The 23,666-nt window shown below is 37.5% G+C and overlaps 1 protein-coding gene across 2 annotated transcripts in view; it reads right to left on the bottom strand.

Annotated features, from left to right (window-relative positions):
- Nucleotides 1-20,714, bottom strand: part of LOC113038169 (dachshund homolog 2-like) — a 136,949-nt gene extending 116,235 nt beyond the window's left edge. For both annotated transcript variants that reach the window (XM_026195402.1, XM_026195403.1), the window contains exon 1: nt 20,039-20,714. In XM_026195402.1, coding sequence (XP_026051187.1) covers nt 20,039-20,526 — 488 coding nt within the window. In that variant the 5' untranslated portion in view covers nt 20,527-20,714. The remainder of the gene's footprint in view (nt 1-20,038) is intronic.
- Between the last annotated feature and the right edge of the window lie 2,952 nt (nt 20,715-23,666).

The following is a 23,666-nucleotide window of genomic DNA, read 5'->3' as shown; positions in this document are numbered from 1 at the left end:
CAAAGCATTAAATGGTCATTACAAGATCATTAAAATGGCTTGCATATTAAGAGTCAATTCAAGTTATTAAAAAGCATAGTGTTTAACAATCTCAAAAAAGGTGCAAAAGTCACTTATGTGGTACTTTACCTTTTAGGTACTAATGTGTACACTTTAAGTACTCGTATTCACCTTTAAGGGAAACTTATGTACAAAGATGTACCTTTTGTAAAGGTACCACCCCAGCGACAAATTTTGAATCTTCACACAGCAGGTCATATCAACTGCACCGATGCAGCTTGAACTTCTCTTCTCAGTATCACAAAGACAAAAGCAACTCACAAAACATACCAAACAGTAATAACAGTTCAAGACCACCAACCACACATGTGTGAACACGGTCGAATTCTGCTCCCGGGTTTACCATAAGGAAGCATTAAACGGTCAATTTCCCGTACGTGACCGTCTCTCCTTCTACCTGCACATATCTGACCACTCCCTGAACTGTGACCATAGGGCAGAGAGGAAAAGAGAAAGGAGATAGATAGCACACCAGTGAGAAAGAGAGAGAGTTACTGCGGCTCTTTCAAAGGTGAACTCTATCTGCGCTGCTGCTATAGTGAGCAGAGCAGAGTAATAAAGAATGCCGGGCCTGACAAGGAAGGTCTGGGCGCAGGTGTTAAATCAGGCAGTGCGGAGGGCAGCCGTATGCACAGGCTGATTTATGGGCCCTTCCAACCCGTGTGTTTTAAACGTGACCTTGCGTATACACTAACCCTGACCCGCTTCTTCACCGGCCCATTTTATCATGCGCTTCTGCTCAAATACACACGCTTTCATTCCCATGCAATGCTTGCATAGAGACATGTCTGTGTGATTCCATGTATGTGTATGTTTATGACCATGGTGTCCTTCAGCTGGAGTTGGGCGAGAAGATGTGAGATGAACACAACGTGGATGCATTAATATGCATAATAGGTGTCTTCATGCATTTGCTCTGAAGATCTGATTTCATATGTTGCTTGATGCATCTCAGAGTGTTGGTGATGTGTTGAAAAAAATGGGTATGTGTAAGACATTTTAGACTGATACACAATGCCGTAAAAAAAAGTGTGTGGATTCATCCAAGAGATTTTAGATGATTGACATGACTTGACGCATCTGTGTGTTTGTGACATGCTGATAAATGCATATTCTGGAAGTTATTTCAGACTGATTCACATTATTTAATGATTTTTTTAACATGCAGTAAAAATGCAATGTGTGGATGCATGCAAAAGATTTTGCTTTACTTGATGCATCTCAGAGTGTTTGTTATGTGGTGGGAAATACTTGTGTGCGCAAAATATTTCAAACAAGTACTTTATGAATCACAATATGTTCGTGATATTCAATAAAAATGTGCATGTAATAATGCATGCAAAACATTTCAGAATATTTCACATTGCATCTGTGCATGTTTGTGATGTACTGAGAAAATGTAAGCACATTTCAAACTTATTCACATTACTGGATTTTTGCAACATGCAGTACAAAATATGTGTCTGCATGAATTTGAGATAATTTGCATCACTTGATTACTCGAAATATAATATATTACTCGTGCTTCCAAATATGGGTATGTGTATGAAAATTCCGACCGATTTATGTCTTGATGCATCGCTAAGTTTGTGACATGCTCAAAAATGCATGTTTGAGCAATTTTGAAAAACCAAAAAAGTAAGACTTTTTAGGCAGATTTACATTAGTTGATGCATCTCTGGGTGTTTGTGAAATGCTGAGAAATGCAAGTACACATTTCAGACAATTCAGACTGATTCATGTTACTCAAAGCATATCTGGGTGTTAGCAAAATTCTGGAAAAAAAATGTATCCACAAGTTGTTACATGCAAAGCGATTCAGTTGATGCATCTCTGGGGTTGAAGACAATTTCACATTTGTTAATGCTTCTTTGGCCATTCAACATGATGAAAAATAATTGTAGATGCATAAAGCATTTTGAACTGATTAACATTACCTGATGAATCTCTGAATGTTTGTGATGCAGTGAAAAATGTGTGCATGCATGTAAGAGAGTGTTAATGCAGCAAGCTTGCGTAGTTTGGTGTCTCCCACATTGCTGACTTGGACACATAACCGTTTTGTAAGCTAGATCAGATAAAGTTAACCCCAGATAACTCCTCTTCATATGTTTCGCTGTACAGCTGTACCAAACGCATCAGTCCTCTTTAGAGTTATTAAACTCTGAGCTGTGTCTATTCAGAGAGCTCTCCTCGACCAAACGGCTCGACACACTCTGAATATCAAAGAGGCACCGTACACCCTGCGCAGGGGCGACTGAAGGAAACTTTGAGGGGAAAATTAATGAGCTGAAATAGTTACGAGAGATATTAGCATGGCCGTGCGAGCATCCCAGGATACGCATTTGCCAAAAACGTGCACACTCACATGCACACACTCACACTTTCCCATGTGTAGCCGTTGTATGTTATGAGCTGCACGGGGCTCGTAAAAGGTGGATCGTGCCTGCGGTTGGGTTTTTTGGGCTGGGTTTTACAGCAGGTAAGGGTGTGCGAACAGCCCTCCTCTGGCTCACAGTCTGTGCCCATGCCAGCATGCCTGGTGCCAGTCTGGCAAATCACTGGCGTTCAGGGTAATTCTTTCTGCAGAGTGGTAAATTGATAAAACATACACTCACAGCATGCAGAATTTAAAGACTCATATATAGTAATCAACAAACAACATCCAAATATCCTGATCTCACATTACTGACAATTATAAAGAAATCTACATAGACTTTCACCAAAATAAAATTACTTGTTCTGCCTCTCAAAAGACATTTTCACAATCCAAGAAGTCTTGTCCTGTCAATATCTGAGCCTGTCCTCCAACAAAAAATGACGATATAGGTTGTTTGTGCAAGCACCTTATTACGACCTATATTTACGTTTTAAAGTTAAGCGCCCACTAGCGGGCGTACAAATAATGACAGTATCGCGTTGCGTCTGTCGTCATGAAATGACATATAACGTCATTACCAATCAATACGCACGTTTATTTAAACACAATGTGTGGGCTTTTTACACCGATCTCACAGTATTTCCTACATATTTTACTAGATGCTTATTCGTTCGAATGACCACACCTAACCCCACCCCTAAACCTAACCCTCACAGAAATCATGCTAAATTATGATTTATCGAGCATATACATTTTCATGCATGTGCGTTTCCTGGGATCGAACCGATGATAGCTTGATTACCTATCAATGTATAGAACAATAATCTACCAACTGAGCTACACAAAACGCAAATCAGAGTGCAAATAAAAGAGTAAAAAACGACCTTTTGCCAATAGAGGTGCAATTGTAGTATACGCTCTGATGGGTCGTATTTCGGGGATTTGGACAAACGACCTATACGAGCGTAATGGTTGGAGGACATGTTGCAATATCTTGTTGAGTGTCCTGTTTCACAATATGGAATTACAAAATTGCTTGTGAATGTTGACTTTAAATGTAAATTAAAAATGTAACATTTTTGTTTCCAAACAGGTTTCCTAAACACTCCAACCATGCCTTTTGCTCCACCTTCTGTAGTAATTGGTTGAGCCAGAACTTCACACGTTATGGAAAATGATGTTTTTCTTGCTACTGAGTTTTTATGAATTCTTATCTGCAGAGAGATATTTCACATTATAAGGCTGCATAGTCAAAACAGTATGTACAATGTGTAATGTATGAAATGTACTGCACTTTGAATTTACTGATATTGGCTTTGCAAATAATAATAATAAGTTTAAATGAATCAGACAGGTGATTAGGGCTGTCACGTTTGTGAAAAAATAATTTTCGATTTTTAAGACATAAGCGTTCATTGAATCGATTGTAAAATCGATTTTCCATGTCTAAAAAAAAAGACGTTTCCTTTTTCAATGTCAAATAACAGACGAACGTAAAGAGAGTGCTGGAAACGCACAAGTCAGCAATATTTCTTATTTATTGGCATGAAGTTGCGTGCAGAATAACAAACAGCAACAGGAGTGCAACATTCTCGAAAAAATATACATGCAGAGGGGATGGCTGCCATAACAAAATAAAAAAATTTACTGCAGGCTTCAACCCGGCAGCATTTATGATTTAGGCAATTCAAAAATCTCCAAGATTATTTTAAATAATGATTCAATCCATTTCAAACAACTGTTCAAAAAGAAAACGGGCTCTGACCGCACTGATGTCCCAGGGACACTCAGGTACAGCTGCACAAGGTGGGGGTATTACTGCCAATTTTCCACCACAAAAGCCGGTCGCTGTCAGCTTGCAATGGTCCTTTTCATAACTCAGAATCTCATGTAACTAGATGCACGAATGAGACGAATTCTCAGACCTCCAGATGCGCGTAAACGCGTCTTTACATTTACTTAACATTGAAATAATTCGCGACAGACGCTCTATTCGCATTTGGTGTGAATGCAGAGAGGTCGCTTTCGGCGAAACTGGGTCTTATAGGCGCGTAAAATTGCTGGTATTTTCTGTCTAGCTTTCGCAAGGCATACTGCACTTTGGGAATTATTTTCTTTTTCTGCTTGTTTGTGAGTTTTGTTACATCTATTTTTTAAAATTTTAAAATGAATAGTGTACATATTTGGTTAAAATCGATTCCCTATTTTCTATTAACTTTTTTTGGTTGGTCCGATCGATTGTGCAATCGATTTTCGATCTAAAAGTGACAGCCCTACAGGTGATGGCATATTTCAAAAATCAAGTTAAAGCAAGAAAAAAGCATGCAGTAGATTGTGTCGTATTGTCTTGGCCTAACCCATGACGTCACAAGTGAGCACATCTTTTTTTCTTTCCAGTCTTTTTTGTTCAGGCCAAATGAGGAGAGATGGTTTGTCATAAACACTAATGATGATGCAATTCAATCATGAGTCATTTATTGATTGAACTGATGGATTTATATGTGGCCGATGGGCGTCCAATCAATGGACCTGGGGCTCTTCTTAAATGGATGGAGGTTAACACAGCCCTATTACCTGCCGCTTCATTCCAGTGTGTTTTTATTACATTCAAAGCCATCATTCACACACATACGCGTCTGGAGATACATTCCCTCGATGCTCTCTCACACGCACACACACACCATTATCACCTTTAACATTCCTAACCACACGTCATACCAGCTGCGTCGTCCCAATGACAGTATCAGCCCGAGCTTTCAACAGCTCCGCCAGCAAATAATTAAAGACCATTATTTACCTTCCGCGAGATGAACAGCTATCTCGCGCCTTTCCGTATTCCACCTTTCCTCCCCCACTTTCTCTCTCATTCTCTTTCTCTCTTATTCTGCTCTCCCCCAGCAGTGACACGTTCATGTCAGCACCAATAAATCATCCCAATTTGTTCCTTCTCTGCCAACATGAGCTTTAATCTTCATTTACGACTTACGAAAAAGGTCTGTTTGTCTGAATCCTCTGATAAAACACTTAAGTAACATGTTTTTTCTAGCGATTGTCATTTGGATGTACCACATATATTTTTCAGCCAAATGTGGAATATGATAAGAGAATAAAGTATGAACAGTACCCAGGAGACAGATGTCAAAACGTGGTGAATACAGTGTGGGGTGTTATTGTAACACTTAAACAGAAAATTAAGCTTAATCCATTGACTAAGTATAGTTTATAGTAAAGTATAAAGTAGTAAAGTATATTTAGAGAATATAAAAGCCAATAAAAATCAGATAAACATTACTGTACATTTGAACTTACTTATGAAGTAGGATTGTTAATGGCCGACTACAGAATCCTGTGACCTTTAGACCCCACAGCCATTCCATTGGCTAAAGCAAATTTCATTGGAAATAATAAATCATTTTATTAGTAAATATCAATAAATCAATGTATTTTAAATTTCATATCACATTATATCACATTATATTACAAAAGCCTTTGTGTTTTCAGTTAGCCTACAGTTAACAAGCTATTGTTATTTCCTACTTGTGTAACATACTGTAGCGTTATTTGGTTTAAAAAGCTCTTTTTATTAGCTAGAACAATGTATCACGATAACATTCTGATTGTACATTTGAAGGGGGTAAAATTTTGCACGAACCAATGATAGCTTAACTTGTTTCTTTGTTGCTTCAGTTATTTCATGGGATATGTCATATATAATATAAATAACACTTTCATGGTTAAGACGAGCTGTTGAGATTTCCAATCAGGCACTGAACAGGACACTCAAAACGAGTTCTTTCAGTCAATGCAAATGCTCTGAAGTCTAAATGAACACTAATTGCTAAAATTTTGTGCCAACAGCAGCGAAAATTTAGAAATTGGCAATTGCTAGATTTTGGAAGTGTCCAAATATCGGCCGATTAATCGGTCTGAGTGATCTTTAAGTCTCTAATGATCACAGAACCAAAGGCCAAAGGTCAAGGAAATTTGTGCTCCAAAAATTTCCAAATCTTGTTCCCTCCAAATCGTAACCTATGGCTACTACTGTGCAAAATTAAGATGACAAAACCTTCAATATTTAAAAAAAGATGGTTTCAAAGCTTTATCTACGTACTTTTTTAAGTAGAATTGCCTAAATCTTTAGCCTTGCTTGGTGTCTTTTGCCACCACAGATGCGTTTTTGTTCAGTTCCCTGGCGTTCCCGCTGGTCCCACTTTGGTGTGCGGTGGAGGGGAGCGTATGTGTCTCAATCATGGCTCAATTACAGCCTTCTTGCCTCAGTATGAGAGATCTGTTATGAATACACAACCGCCGCCACCAATCACCATAACCACTGCTCTCATTACCATCCCTTTAACCGGAGCGATTATTACCCTTTTATTAATGGAGAGAGAGAGAGCGGAGAGGGAGATCGGGGAGAGAGAAAGGAGATACAGCGGTGCGCAGTAAACGAGTGTCAGGTTCGGTGCACGCACTGAAAAATTAAACCAATTAGGAGTGCCGTTTGGAGCCCCTCCGTTCGCATTCCTCTCCGAGCCACTGAACAGCTCCGAGGAAAGAGAGACCGAGGGAGAGAGAGATAGAGGGGGGGAAAGAAAGAGTTCGGCACTCTATTCTGTCATGCTCGGCGAAGAGCGGAGAAGAGCGGGAGCGAGAGAGCAAACGCTGCTGCTGAGAGGCGGATTAAAAGCAATCTATATCCACATAAATCATTGATTAAATGAATCATGAAATTAATATGTAAATTGTGTGTTTAACCTCTATTTATATACCACTGTCTGTCATCGTAGCGTAAATCTAAAACTAATTGCGATTTCTCAGCGAGCCTGGGAAACTGCAAGAGAGAGACGACGGGTGGAAAGAGGGAGGAAGAGAGAGGTAAAAGTCTGACATATTTATTAACTAAACGTTCAACTACATCAACTTTCTCATTAACAGCAGTATTAAGGGAGAGTGGTGAGAAAACCAGACCGTTTGTGCTGCATCAGCACTCTGAGTGTAACAAACGTGAGAGGGATGCTTTTGGCCCAGAAAGACAACAGTATACTGAGGGAAAAAAACAATTTATGGTTGTCTGACAACTACAAGAGCCAATTATATGAATGCTGTATAATCCATACAATGTGTACCTAAATGTAAAACTCTGATGCAACTAACAACTCTTTTGATAATCATGCTGCCAATTTGTTTTTGTTTTTTTGTTTTTTTGATTAATCAATTACCTAAAAGTTCAAAAGCATTTACTAAAAAGTAAGTTATCTCACATCTGGTCTAGTGTTATCCTAAAAACATGCAGTTAACAACTATTTTGATAATCAGTCTCTCTTGATTACTTGTTAGATTACTCGTTAAAAGGGTAAAAAAAATAATATATTAAGCAATTTAATGCTAAAAGTCTGGTCAAACATGTAATTTACAATTATTATTAGTCATTAAGCAAGACGCTTTTATCCAAAGCGACTTACAAATGACAACATGACTTTCAACAAGTTATACAACTAAAATCTCATTGATTAATCAGCCAATTATTTTCAGATATCAATTTTTCAATGTAATCAAAATACATTATTACAACATTACTATTTAAAACAGATTAATTCAATTTATATAATCTAGAATTTACGATAATTGATTGATTAATATGAATGAATAAATATTAGTCAATTACTCAATTATTCTACTTAACAAAAGCAAATGTTTAATTCTTGTTTAAAAAAAAATGAACAAGTGCAACAATTTTGCTTATTAATCTGTTGGATTAAAAAAATCATTAACAAATCAATTGAAGGTTATATAACATATAATATGTAGGCTATAAAGTGCATGCAAAAACATATTTAACATACAAAGAGAACAGACCCAACTGATCAATCACAACATCGTGTCCACTATTTTCACAATCGATTTATATTGATCTCATTGATTAACCGTTGCAATTTGATATATATCTCATGAACACTTGAGAGTATATTAAACAGTTGCTAAAACACAATAGCAAAAAAAGCTCAAAAATACTGGTGATACGCTACCGTTGATATATATTTTGGAAGTATGAAAGCCGACTGATACCTGCATATATTGTGTATGTCTGACAGACACATTGTTTAGAGGTCCCATTGGCTGTTCTAGAGGCGGTAGTGCTGTGTGTATGTGTGTGTGTGTGTGTGTGTGTGTGTGTGTGTGTTTGTGTGTGTGTGAGTTTGTGTGTGGGTGATATAGGTGAGGCGGAGTGATGGGATCGGAGGCCCTTCCTGCCCCGGCTGACATAAACCACACTCTGGACAGTCCAGCAGGCCACAGAGGACCCTGATTTATAGTCAGGCGAAAGCCAGGACAGCCGTGGTGATCTTTCAATAAAACATCAAAAAAAGCTCTGACCCATCCATTACCCAAAAGCCCCTGTGGAACAGATGGGTCAGGTGTGCTTGCCATCCCTCACACTGCAATCTCACACTAAGGCACCATGGGAAAACCAGGAAGAGTGTGTGTACTTACAGCACAGTGAAAAACACACTACTATTAGTTTCTGTTCAATTACAGTTACTCTGATCTGATTTCAACTATACTTGATCTTATTGTTGCAAATTGCTTATAAACCACAACAAAGCATATGTCGCTTTTTCCGTAAGTTGGGTCTATGCTCATATATTGTAGTTTTATTTGAAACTTTTCTATTCTCATCAGACGTTTTTTACTAAACACAAGGCACAAGCAGAACAAATCTGTATGTAAATTGTTTCATATGTATATTATCCAATTCGAGTAAATGTGGCAATTTATGTGACAATGGTTTTACTCCAAACTTCATTCTTTTTTATGTTTAATGAATTAGCCCCAATGTATAGAACACATTTACTATTTTTTTAATAACCAGTAAAGTTTTTAAGTGATTTATCAAACAAATATTTGACAGATAATTTTTAAACTGCACGAAACTTTATTAATAAATTATTAATTTATAGTATGTTCCAAACCTAATTATATAATAAATTATATTTCTTTTTTAGCAGAACTTACATTTTCGGACTTCCATTTATTATAATATGAATTAATTAAAACAGTTTTCAAACTATGATCCAGTCACCCGCAGGGGGCTACAAAGGTGTACAAGTAGAGAGAAAAACTTGAAAGAAAATACAAATATCATACAAAACAAATTTGTAAGACCTTAAATATGTATAAAACAATAGATATACCTTGTTTTTCTTACAATGAAAACAAATGGATCATTATGCATAAAAATATGCGGGGGTCCTTGGCATCAAAATTCTATTTTTCTATATATTTATATATTTACAATGTACTGATGACATTATCTTGAATCCAATTTTTCAAATAGGCCAAAAGATAGAAAGGATCTAAAAATTAGTTTGAGACTCACACACACACACCACACACACACACACACTTGTGTCAGAGACAGGAAGGTGAAAGACAATGTATCCTACATTTGACAGGAATGTAGCGCAAGACGAGCCCACACACTTTACCTTTACTCACACACACACACACACACACACACACTCACTCGGAGGTAGTTTCTGATATGTTATCTGATACATGCACTAAACTGAAGGCAGATCATTGTCACTGTGTCTTCAAAAGAAAGCAATAAAGTGTTGTGCATGCTCTCCCCCTTGTTTCCCTAATTCATTCATTTCATTTTAACTATCCGTAACAATCTGGCGAGACATTACCCTGTAATGAAACCACACAGGGCCTGATTGTTTTCATCAGAGAACCCACACACACACACACACACACACACACACACATACACACACAAATGACACCCATTGCTACTGACAGACACAATATTTACACGGTTTCGGATATACACACACATGCACAACATCAGCCCACATCCATACATACAAATACACACACTGACCACGCATCGCTTAGTAGAAAAACAACCATCTGGATGGATGAAAGCTGCTGATGACAGTGTGTGTAACTAATTATATTTGTTTTATGAATTCAAAAAGAGCTAAATCATTTTTTTACTAATCTACAGCTCTGTAAAGTTTGTTATTATTAGGGTTTGTGTGGGGGTGTGGTCTTTAGCCATCTTTCCCTTTGGATGAAGAGTCTCTGTAAGGCATTTTTAAGACACGGCCATCATAACGGTGAATAAACAAGCACATAACCTGCTTTCTAGTGTGGTTCCAATTTACAGTCTGTGCACATGCTTAACATGTTTCCAATCAGGCCTAGGGCCGCTATTAACGGAAACTATCATCATACTTCTGAGGGCACGGGGAAAAATCCTGAGAATGGAAAACACATAAAAGCAGCTGTTATTGAGCATGTCCATGATTCACGTTCAGGACTGTTTGAATCTCTCTCAAACTAAGAAACAAATGAAGCGCAATGCAAACCGAAGCAGGGTGAATATTTCTGTTAAATCTGAAGATGGCTCATATGTTTTAACTTAAGTTCAATTGACATTATTAAAAGTATTCAGATGACCTAGGAGTGGCAGGATGATTGAAATCTTACATTTAGTTTTGTTCATTTGTAAATAGCTCACTATAGGCCTAGCTATCTTTGTGCTAAGGGTTTTTTCAGTAACTGAGTTAAAATATATACTGTATATATAAATATAAATATATATTATATTATATATTATTAAAAAGCTAATTAAGTCTGAGGCTTCTGTCAGTTACATGTACATTCTTGATATCAACTTAAAACAACAGTAATATCTAATATAATATATATACTTAATTTATGCATTTAGCAGACGCTTTTATCCAAAGCGACTTACAGTGCATTCAGGCTATCAATTTTTACATATCATGTGTTCCCAGGGAATCGAACCCCCAACCTTGCGCTTGATAACGCAATGCTCTACCAATTGAGCTACAAGAACACTATTATATATATTATATATATACTTCTGTTTTTTATCAAAAAAGCTGATTCAAATTTGACGGTATATTTACTGAAGGCCCAAGGAATCTCAAAGACAGGATGACAGGAGACATGTAGCATGTTACAGGTGGAGGTCACATGATCAAAGTACTTGTAAAACATTTGGCAACTGCGTTCCATCATAAGGTGCTCATACCCTCTGCTTTAGTCTGAAATAATTGCATTTTGTGTAATATAATCTTTCTATGTGATGTGAATAGTGCAGCGCTCCTGGGTGGATTTTAAAAGTTTTATAGGCTTATTCTGCAGACTTCCGGATGGTGGTGCGCAGAAGGGTGTGTGTGGGGGGTGGTAATTGGAGCTGGGCTGCCTGGGGCAGATAGAGACAGAATGAATCCCTTACAGATCCGACGAGAGCACCAAACCGGCCATGATGTCACCACATACCCTGGGCTTTTCTTGATTGAACCCAGGCGCAGAAAGACCCTCGCGTACATACAAACACTCACCCAAACCCTCCTTGACCCTATCTCTCCTTACATTCCACCTTGCTTTCATCTTTACTTCTTCTTTTAATAATCCAGGGCGAGCAGATGTTTCCATGTTTGACTGCAACATGACTTCAATATATCTTTAATCTGACCGAGCATTTAGTGAAATCATTAATATGCTAATTGAGTGTTTTTAGCATTGACACGCAACATCATTTAGTGTTTGTTTACAATGTATACTTTAAATACTATATTAATTATCAAATTAATATTCAATTATATTTCTATCAAATTCAAATGCCTGGCCTTTTGTGTGTAATATAAAAACAAATATTTGATAGATTTTTAAAATAACATTGTAATCAATTGTTGTAGATTAAATACACCACAAAGAGGTAAGAAACCATTTATACTTTAAAAATTATATTAATTAATAATTATAAATAAATGCTAAAACAAATATCTAAATTTTTTTAAATAATATTTGAATGTATTGATATAGATTAAATACACTATAGAGAGAGTACACTTTAATAATTACAATAACTATTAAATTAATATTCCAAAATATTTCCAAATAATTAAATGTCTGACCTCTAAATAAATAAATAAACTTTGGTGTGTAAAACAAATTATTATGAATAATTAAATAATTTATATTTACTGCTGATTTTTCTGTATACACAATACACAGTCTTTCATTTACAATAACATTTATATAATAATACATATGCAGTATAACAGCTGGACACAAAAATTCATACACACAATACAGATACGTTTGATGCTTCTGAGACTGTTAATGTTATTCTCATAATTTCTACAAAACCTCATGTATGTTCACATGTGGAGCAGTGGAATTTAAATCAGCAGAATTCCACAACATCCGTATTCAGTGCATCACACTCAGTGTTTAAGTTTGCAAGGCCTTTCAAAACAAGGGTGTTTCTAAGCCTGAGCTGGTCATTTCCAAGCAAGCCTCCCTCGAGGTCATTACCACGACTGAGAAAAAGTTGAGCGGCATCGTGCTCTTCAGGTGAACCCATCAAGCCCAAGCCAGACAGAGGGGGTTAATGTGGCGAATTATGGCCTCCAGATGTGAGCGACAACTGTAAACCCTCTTCTGAGCAGGGCGAAGCACGACTGTGTCACTTCCTCCGATCTTCACATCTTTCAAGTGCTCCAAAACGGGATTCGGAGAGTCAGAGCGTTTTCAGACAGTGTCAAACGCTCACTTGAGCTCGTCTGTCATTACCCTAACCTCTCCGTTCTGACTCGCCAAATGCTTTGTGCGAGCGGATCACAAGCTGCTAGCTCGCAGGAACGGAGAAGTGCAGCGGAACATGTCATGAAATATTAATTGGCATAATTGGGATGCTAGTTAGCGCTTCTTTGACCAGCTTTAGTCCCCTCCAGCACAGCGCCGCGCGCCTACCGCTTAGTGTCAAGCTAAACTATTAAACTGGCAGAAAAAAAGATGAACTCTTGAAAATGGATTAGATGGGGCTTATGTTTCAGGGCCGTTCAAATACTCACTAAAACGCCCTAATCGTCTTCTCGCCGCCAACGACAGACAATGGTGGGGAAGAAAACACCAGCTCTTCCGGTACGAACAACTTTGCCGATTTCAGTGTCACATTCAATTTTCTGCTTCCTGCTTCTCCCCGGATCCCCATCCAAAAACAAGCATTTAAAACATCAGTCCTAATTAGATGATTAGTGCTCTGAAGGGCAGGAGATAAGTCATTTGCATAATTCAATCATAAGAGTTAGAGATACATATTTCGATGTTCGTTTGTACAATTATCTCCGCTGTCCTGGGGGCTGTGATACTAATGTGATTAAACAATACTCTTGCACGGGGCCTAGTGTCCTCCATTAAAGCACTGCTAGAGGCAAAGCAAAAATTAATTTTAGGAGACAATCAATTTTATTCTACATGACTGTAATAAATATAGCCTGGCTGCAGATGTGTCATTAAGCTCAGGAGGAGACTTTCCCAAAGTCAAAATGACACTAGTCTCTTTCTCTCCCGCCGTAACTGCGGACGGTGAGTGGAAAGTGACATTTTTCCTCTAGTGAGATTCTTGACAGGCCATATCCATCTGTCTGTTTTAACCTCTTATATCTCTCTCCCACGTCGCTGCACATCAGCGCACACCTGCTATTCCTCATCCCCATCGAGACGGTGTATATTAAGAGCTAACTTCATAATTGCAGCTTCTAAATGCTCCTCAAACATCGTTTAATGATTGCGGATGTCAATATGTAATTTGTGCAGATTCACATACGTAGCAGCGTTCTTAATTTGTTTTCGTGATTTCCGCGCCTAGAAGATTCAAGTAGCGCCTTTCCATCACTAATTGACCACATGTGTCTTTGCTTTGCCTCTAATTCATTGGTTACGCATGGGACTAGTTATTAAAGCGCTGTGGCTTGGAACAGGCACCCGCCAACATTAATGAGAACTCACATGGCCACAAGTTGTTTTATAAGAGCCCGTCAGCAGTTAAGCGCTCTCACGTCTCAAACATGTTCGCAATAAGACAGAGATGGACAGAATAGTCGGTCTGTAAGACCAGCTGCCAGCTTGCCTTTTCAAAATCTGTTCAACTACCTGTAAATAAAGCCCTCTAAAAATCTCTGTCCTTCTTTCTTACAAGTTGGCCCCAAAAATTATTTGGACCCCCAAAAAAAGGAAGAATGCATTAAAATAAATTCCACTTAGTTATATATATATAGAGAGAGAGAGAGAGAGAGAGATATAGATTATATATATATATATATATATATATATATATATATATAGATAGATATATAGATATAGATATAGATATAGATATATATTAGTGCTGTCAAACAAATAATCACGATTAATCGCATCCAATCGCATTTTTTTGCATAGCATATGTGTGTGTACTGTGTATATTTATTATGTATATATAAATACACACACATGCATGTATATATTTAAGAAAAATGTGTTATGTTTATATCTTACAAATATTTATATATAATATAAATAATATGAAATATATACATGTAAATATTTTCGAAATATATGACGTATGTGTGTGTATTTATTATATACATAATAAATATGCACAGTAAACAGATATATTATTTAAACAATAAAACTTTTATTTCAGATGCAATTAATCGCGATTAATCGTTTGACGGCACTAATATATATATATATATATATATATATATATATATATATATATATGTGTGTGTGTGTGTGTGTGTGTGTGTGTGTGTGTGTGTGTGTGTGTGTGCGCGCGCGTGTGTGTGTGCGTGTGCAAAGTATATAAAAGAAATAATCTCAGAAAACTCTCAGACAGACTTATAGGTTTTTGCATCTGAATCACAAATATATTCAAATATTCGTAGATTAATCACACACACACACACACACACATACACAGATATAGCTATATCAGAACATTTAGCTTGTTTGTATCTTTGTTAGTTTGTTCAATTTAAAAATGAATATAAATAATAAAAAAGAAGGTTGTAAGGCTACAAATCATGACATACTGATTAAAAAAAAGATGACAAAATGCATGGCTTGATATGAGATATGACAGCCATTCACATACTAACATACAGATACACTGAAGCCCCTCTTGATGCTTTAAACTGTATTAATTCATAATTTACCGTGCAAAAAGGGTAAAGGAAAGAGTGAATCTGCAAAAAAACTACCTCAGAAAAAGGTGGATGTATAATTAATGGCTGACATTAAGGTGTGCAGAAGGAAGAGCGACAATCTGAGGAGATTTGATGAGACAGCGGGGTGTCTCGGGTGCCTCGGGCGAAGCCAAAGGCGCTGAGCCTCTGTCCATATGGACCGAGCGCGCGCACGTGCACGCGCGACGGAACGGAGAGACCTGCAGGCTCGCGCGCACTCCTGACGTGGGTAATAGCAGACCTTGTCTGTCCTTGTGTCTTTGATTGAAAGTTTTTAGTTTTTAGTCTTCAAACTTTATGCGCGACTCAAAATCAGACCAAATCAATCATACGTGAGATACTAATTCAAATTAATCTACAGATTATGATTCTTAAAGGTGTCAAATTGTGCATTTTAGGGAATCTTTGGAACGCTGCGCGTGTGATGGTAGCTCGCGCCTGGGGCAACGATGGGAATTAGACACATTTTAAATTAATGACTAAAAAAAGCAAATCGCTTCAAGACGAAAAAAAAAAGATGACAGGCTTTCGAACAACTAATGCGTTTTATGATTTAACCTGACAATTCCTGCAACTCCTGCTAAAGTGCGACTGGCATGAACGCAAACAGGGATGTTGTTCTCATTTTTATGATGTTACCCGCATGAAGTAACTCTCTGGTCAGTGATGCAATAAATATTAGTGGACAAGAGCTTTCTGCACTTTTTATTTTTATTTTTGGATGTTCTTGCACTTGGTGGAGGAAAAAAAAAACAGTTAAACTAATCCAATCCACCTTTGCGAAGAGGCAGGAGAGCAAGCACAGATGTTCATCTCTAATGTAATTCCCATTCAATTTCCTAAGTGCAGTCCCCAAGTGCAAACTAGTTTAGTGTTATGTTTAGCTTGCAGATTTCGTTTTAATAAATAATGAATGCATTAAAAACCCGGAGATCAATTGCGAGCTGAGATATCATAAAAAGCGAGCCGTAATTGCCGCGTGCGTTTGCTGATTTGGACACTTTCTGTGCGTTTCAGTCTGGAAGTTTTAAAGAGCCCTTTGCATATTTTAAGGCTGTGTTTGAAAACCTAGTGAGCTCCCTACCTAGACAGCACATTCAGCTACAACCAATAATTGTATGATTGTCGGGCCCTAAAACGTGGACGAAACATGCAGTAGCATATAATATAACAGTGTTGTCCTATTTACCGATTGAATGATTCTTATGAGCCGGTTCTTTTTAGTGAATCAAAAACGTAGCGCAATCAGTGTAGTCCAAATCCTGAAGGAATGACTCTTATGAGTCGGTTCGTTTTAGTGCCTCAAAACACAAAATTCAAATTGGGTATGACTTTAAGTTTTAGTTTGTGTATTTTGTGAAAGCTGAATAAACTAATGTAGATTACTAATTCTTCATGTCCGACTCCAAGATGCCTAAAAGTTATGTTGCATTTTTTTTTTTTTCATAAAAAAATGCTTTATTTATAATATAGTTAGCCTACTACCTTACATTTGCCAGCCCTAAAGAGTTTTTAAATTGTCTTTGTAAATACATTTTGCAATAACTTTTATATTGTCTGTTCTGTGAAAGGTGATATGATCTGATTTTTTTTTAATGCTGAGGGCATTAAATGCGATAAAAGTTGCAATTTCTTTTTTTCTAATATTTACTTTTTTACAGACCTTAAAGACTTGTGGAATAATGGAACTCCTAGGGAATCATTAAGAGGAAACAGAAACAGTATCGTAACAACCCATAAGATTCCCACCTCTATTCATTTTGTAAGTCTATCTAAACATGCATGAGATGCCTTTGTCCATTGCGTCGCACTCTTAAGTGTTTGTAAAATGCATGTCCTGTGACCTCTTTAATTCTGTAGCACCCTGTCTGGCTGCCTTCAATAGGACAATCTGTCCCGCTTGAACATCCCCTTAGTAGGCAGCTCAGGATAAATTCTGAGACACACTGCTCACTTGCTCAAACCGATGCAAAAGACACCCATTTGTCTCAGCTTAGCCCTTCTCCCAGTGAGCCTGTGCTGAAGGAGGAGAGGAGAGAGAGAGGGAGAGGAGGCAAGGGGCCAGCACGCACATTAGTTTCAGCCATCTGGTAGCGGGACGGTGGATGATGTTTAAATCTGACTATAAAAGCGATGCTTGCGAAGGTGAACTGTAAAGCAACGATGCCGAGGAGCAAATTCAATTTCAGGGGGGCCCATTGCTCGGGCAATTTCATTATCCGTCCGTATGCTGCAATCTGACGGAAGAGTGAAAAGCGCAGCGTTCCGCACCTCATTCTCTTATTGTCCATTTTCCTGGACTCAAAATTAAACAAAATAATGTTGTAAAACGGTCTCTCCCCCGCTCACTTTCTCCTCGCTCTCATTTCTAATTAGATGTGCACGGCAGATTGATTCAGAACGGCGCAAAGCCCAATAAAGTGACGGGGGATTCTTCTGGAGGTTGTGCTGGGGATGTTAAAAGGTTAATTACCGAACCTTGCCCAGAATGGCCATCTGGATATGCACTCTTTCTCTCTCTCCCCCTAAAACACACATGCGTGCATCTCCACACACGCATCCGCTGTGCAAAAGCGCACTTCAAGGCCACGTTCCTGAACCTTCTCGCCCCGACCAATTTTCAATACCTGACCCTTTACCTGTGAGAAAGTAAGAAAATGGAAATTGAAAATTGAAAATACTAGACCTGATGCAAAGCACTTCATGGAGAGGAATACATACAGAGTTTAAGATTGTGAACTTTTGGGGACAGACTTTACTTCAAAATATATACATTTAATATATTGTATAATTTTTAAAAAATTTATATTCAATATTATGTCAAATATGACACGATAATAAATAGAATTATTTTGTTATTATTTATTTTTATATTAATAACACATGATTTCAGAATAATTTAAATGTCTTTTAATATATATATATTACATTAGTTTATTCAGCTTTCACAAATATTATATATAAATGTCTTAATAATATATATATAGTGTTTTGACTGTTATTCCACTAAAAACAAAGCTGCTGCAGTTTTTATACTAACATACAATTAGAGACTTTTTCCTTGGATGATAAAGGTCTTTAAAGGTGCACTGCTCCCTTGAGTCCCACCACACCAATCACACACACATGAGCTGATATTGCTGCAGGAGCCTGAGAACACTAATGCATCTGTCATGATAACAAGCTAAGAATAATATCTCCGCACCAAACACAGCCACAGATCCAGGAGAGGTGATTCAATGATTTATGCAACATGGCCCAACACCTTATCCAAATGAGAGTATCAAACAAGACTTCCAGATCTGGCCCTCGATATCACAAGGGTTAAAAGTGTATACATGATACTGATGGCTATTCATGTGAGCCCGACTCAGTGGAGCAAATAACAGAATAAAGTGAAATACAACCGAAGTATGACCCCTAGTCCAAAGAGCTGTCATTCATTGTATAAGCAAGAATAAAAGTGTGGGGGGGGGGGGGTGAATAAATAACTAATACTGAAAAAGTTTCTAAACACTTTGATCAATAAAGTACAATTAGTCAATTTAGTCGTTTAACAAATCAAAACGTATACTAATGAAGACTATAAATCTAGTAGATCCAGGAGAAGTTAATTTATAAAGCTTATAAAGACAAAAAAAGTTTACTTAATGCATGCTAATTTTAAAAAAATCATCTTTCAATCATCTTTGTTTTGTGGCATCAGTTAAATAAATCCTGCAAGTTAACAGAATTTCAGAGCTATTCAGATTTGCCTTCCAAACAGATTTTATTACAAGGCAGCTGAAATATTGAAATCTGCATTGTGTTATTTATATAGATGTAAATGGATATCATATTATTGCTTTTAGTTGATCTGAATCAATAAAATGACTATTTTTACGCTGAAGCCTAATAAACGCTTGTGTAAAAAGCAGATCGAGTGGTCAGCGAGAAAAGATTCCGGACAAAGTTATTTGCTTGATTTTGGAGAAAGCTGTGATTAATATTTATTATTAACCTATTCTAATATTTATTTTTAGCCTATTCTAATATTTATTTTTAGCCTATTCTAATATTTATTTTAGCCTACTATTATTATTATTATTTATTTTTTATTTTTTTTCAGGACAATGAATTGATTCAAAACGGAAAAGAGGTCAAAACTGCAGGTGCTGGCAGAAAAAAATGATTGCAACCAATTTTCATGCAAAAGTTTCATTCAGGACTTCTCATGTGTTTTGAGAGTTTACAATCAGCACTTTATTATAACTTTTTTTATATAAGTAAACGAACTTTATTCTTTTATATTAAAGGTAACTATCTTGTTTAGAGCACGTGCGTTAAAATAGCCTAGAAATGTAATAAACGTGTAATACATATATTTACATAAAGATTCGTATTTACATACGCATGAAATCCTTTTTAATTTAAGTTATCATTAAGTGTTAGCAACTTTTCCAAGTAGACAACTCTGCTAGTTCTGAATGAACTTGAGAAGCAGCTCAGGCTCCAAAGCGCGTAAATGTGAGATGCGTATGCGATTTAGGCTAAGACTTGCCTGGCATTGGTGCAGTCGTTATAAAGCGCCTCGAAGTCTTTTCGGGTGATGAGTTTGCACCGGTTCACGCCCGGCTGAATGGCCCCAAGTCCGCGCAGGATCCGCACCTGCTCCACCGTGCACACCACCGGACATATATCCAGCCGCTTCAGCTTGGTGTAGACGGTGTGCAGTCCGCCGACCAGGTGCTTCAGGAACAGGTCGAACACCTGCGGGAGGCAGATGAGCTCCTGCCCGTCCACGGTGAACGAGGCCACTTTCACCCCGTGCACCTCCACCATCTTACACTCGTTATTGTGGACCACGCCGGGCCCGTTCCCGTTAGTGCCGCCGCCGCCGGTGCCGGAGATGAAAGAGTTGATCATGCTGCTGGTCAGTCGCGGAGACTCGGCCGGGCTGGAGTACAGAGAGTCGGGACGGAACAGGCTGCTCGCGCCCCCGGGAGTGGAGGTCGGTGAAAGCACCGGAGGAGTTGCTGATACGGCCATAGTTTATGCGAAGTTTCCTCTTTTCCGTACTTTTGAGTCAAGCACACTTTGCAGGCTCCTCGTACTGTTTCGCGGCTTTCACTCGGTGTTTCTCATGCGGCTCCGGTAGCTACTGCTGATAGTCGGTAATGTGCAACTACCTTCCTCGCTCGTGAGATGGACAGAAGTGTATCGCACTCAGCGATTCAATTAGCCTGCCCACTAAAGTCCGGAGTGACAGCCATCTCAGCCAATAAGGAGCGCGATGGCACTCGCCTTCGAATATCATTGGCCATCTGCCAGTGATGGGTGGGGACTTGTGTTCTCACCATCAAAAGCGAATACAACTTTTTAGACAGATTATAATTCGTGTCTTCAGCTTGTACTGACCGCAGCTGTTATTTTGCTAACATGTTTTCGTCCACAACCTTTATACTAAATAAATTTAATGCTGAAGATAAGAATAGTGCATAACAAAATATGTGCGTAATGATTTTTTTTTCATGTAAATGTAGCTGGGCTATATTCTTGTCCGATAAGCTTTATACAATGTTTGTTAATAATGACTTAATGGAAGTTATCAATAATAAAGTTATCATATTAACACTTCAATTATTACTGTGGATGTGAGTGATGACAGAATATTAGGCTTCTAGACATTAATATGAATAAATATTACTAAATAAGACAACTGTTCACAGTATACCCGTGACTACCCATTCTAACCATAATTTAGCATCACATCATTTTAAAATTGTATTACATGATGGAAAATATTATGCTTCATATTTTTGAACAAACTGATTTTTTTTAAAGGCCCAGAACTTCGATATTATAACCTGTAAGACAAAAAAGTAACTAAGGTGAACTAACTTTACTGTCTAAGCTTTGAGTAAGCACTTCTGTTGTTATATAACATTGCTTTTAGGTGACTTATAAAAGATTGAGTTCTGGATTTTTTACATTTGTCGCATGTGAATCTTACTTAGAATTTGTAGTATATTATAATTCTTATTTGTAATTTTGAGTTCTTGTACTATCATTCATATACCTCAGAGCAAATATATATTAAACATGTTTAATAAACATGTTTACAAATGAATTCACTGATATTACCAGAAGAAAATACCCTCTGTAAAGATCTAGGTGCATTTAGACAGTAACACATCTGATTCACTTTTCTTTTTTCCAATACTTTATCTTTGCTCTCATTATGAACCACTTAGTGAAGCAAATGGGGACCTTTGTAAATGAGAATCTTCAAAAAAAAATTGTTGTAAAATGAATGTAGGAATCATGCTTAACCTTTGAGCCCTTGCAACTTTTGTGGGAAGATTAATATTGTAATGAGGGCCTAAATGCCATGCAAATTTCTGCCAAATTTCCTGCTGAAATTAAAAAGCTAGGTGGCAATCTAGAAAATTAGATACATATTTTACCTAGCTTTCAATCGCACCTCAACGCTTCGTCTTATATTTAATCTTAATGAATACTTGATTAACATACCTGGCCCTGCAGGCACACATGCACCGCCCCCTCCACCCGCCCCTCTAGCACCGCCCCAATGCTCCGTATGCATATTCATGAATAATACACACATATGTAATGGGTCTACATACTTACACTGGCATATGTTAATAGCAGTATAAGCAGCATTAGATTTAACCACTGGTCTCAGTGTTTCTAAAAGTAAAACTTTTACCAAAATATATATCTTATAGGAATACTATTAAAATAATTAATAGTATAAAATAAGAGAAGCGAAGCGATTACAACGCATAGGGAAAAGACAAATAAGAAGGAGTGGTGTCATAATGCAAGGCACTGAGAGCTTGGAGAATATGAATACTGGAAAAGAAGAGGCGAGACAAGAACAAGAATAGACGAGGAGAGAAGAGAAGCAAAGAAAAAACAAAACGAGACAAGAAAAGAGAAGCTGAGCATAGTGGAGACAAGATGAGGCCAAAGGAGAAAAATCAAGAAGAGATGTGAAACAAACCTAGCCTAGAAGACAAGAGAAAAGACAAGTTGAGCATAGAAAAGAGGAAACAAAGTGATATAAGATATATAGCAGCAACAATGTAGTGAAGAGACAAAGCAATAGGAGTGGAGTTATACATTGAGAGAACATGATATCCTTGAAAAGAAGAGACAAAACAAGAAAGAACAAGAATAGACGAGCTGAGCATAGAAGAGACCAGATTAGACAAGATAAGGGAAGTCTATGTGAAACAAGTTGAGAAGAGATGAGACAATCAAAGACACACTGATCATAAAGACAAGAAGAGAAGAGTTGAGAATAGAAGAGATGAGACAAAACAAGATGAGGCCAAGTGAGACAAGTAGAGAGAAGGGGAGACAAAACAAGTCCAAAAAAGACAAGCTGAGCATAGAAGAGACAAAATGGGGTAAGACAAGATGAGACCAGGTGACACAATCAGAGAAGAGATGAGACAAGACATGAAGAGACAAGCTGAGCATAGAAAAGGGAAAAGAAAAGGCAATAAGTAAGAAGTGAGAGGTAGAAGAGTCATTTAAATTAGACTTGAGACAAGATAAACAGGAAGAGAACAGGTCGAAACAAGAAGAGGTGAAGACATGAAAAGTGATGTTGAGCATAGAAGAGATGAGATGAGGTGAGACAAAACAACACAAAATAAGACCAGCTGAGCATAAATGATAAGGCATGAGTCGAAACCAGAAGAGGTAAGGGATAACAGTGCATAAGTGTGAGACAAAGTAAAAGGGACAGTCATATAATGAGATGCAAAGAGAGGAAATAGAAGCTAGATGAAATAAGAAGAGTATGGTGAATGGGAAGAGAAGAGACAAAAGAAGTTGAAGATAGAAGAGAAGAGATGAAGCAGGATGAGACAAGACAAGTCAACGTGAGACAAGTAAAGCATAGAAAGAACAAGAAAAAACAGCAGAAGAAGAGACAAGCTGAGCACAAAAGAGAAGAGATGAGTCAAGACCAGAAAAGATGAGCTTAAAAAAGAAAGAAAAGAACAGTAAAAAAAAACAAAGAAAAATTAATAGACATGAAGTGTGGAAAAAATAAGAATGAATGAGATGGATGAACGGTTGAGACAAGGGTTGTTGAGAAAAGAAAGAGACAGAGTGAGACAGAGCAAGAGAGTTCATGTTTGAGACAGAGGGAA

The sequence above is a fragment of the Carassius auratus genome, chromosome 21 (assembly GCF_003368295.1).
Source record: "Carassius auratus strain Wakin chromosome 21, ASM336829v1, whole genome shotgun sequence".
Taxonomy (NCBI): domain Eukaryota; kingdom Metazoa; phylum Chordata; class Actinopteri; order Cypriniformes; family Cyprinidae; genus Carassius; species Carassius auratus.
Note: the sequence above shows the minus strand (reverse complement) of the source record. Positions and strands in the feature narration are given on the sequence as shown.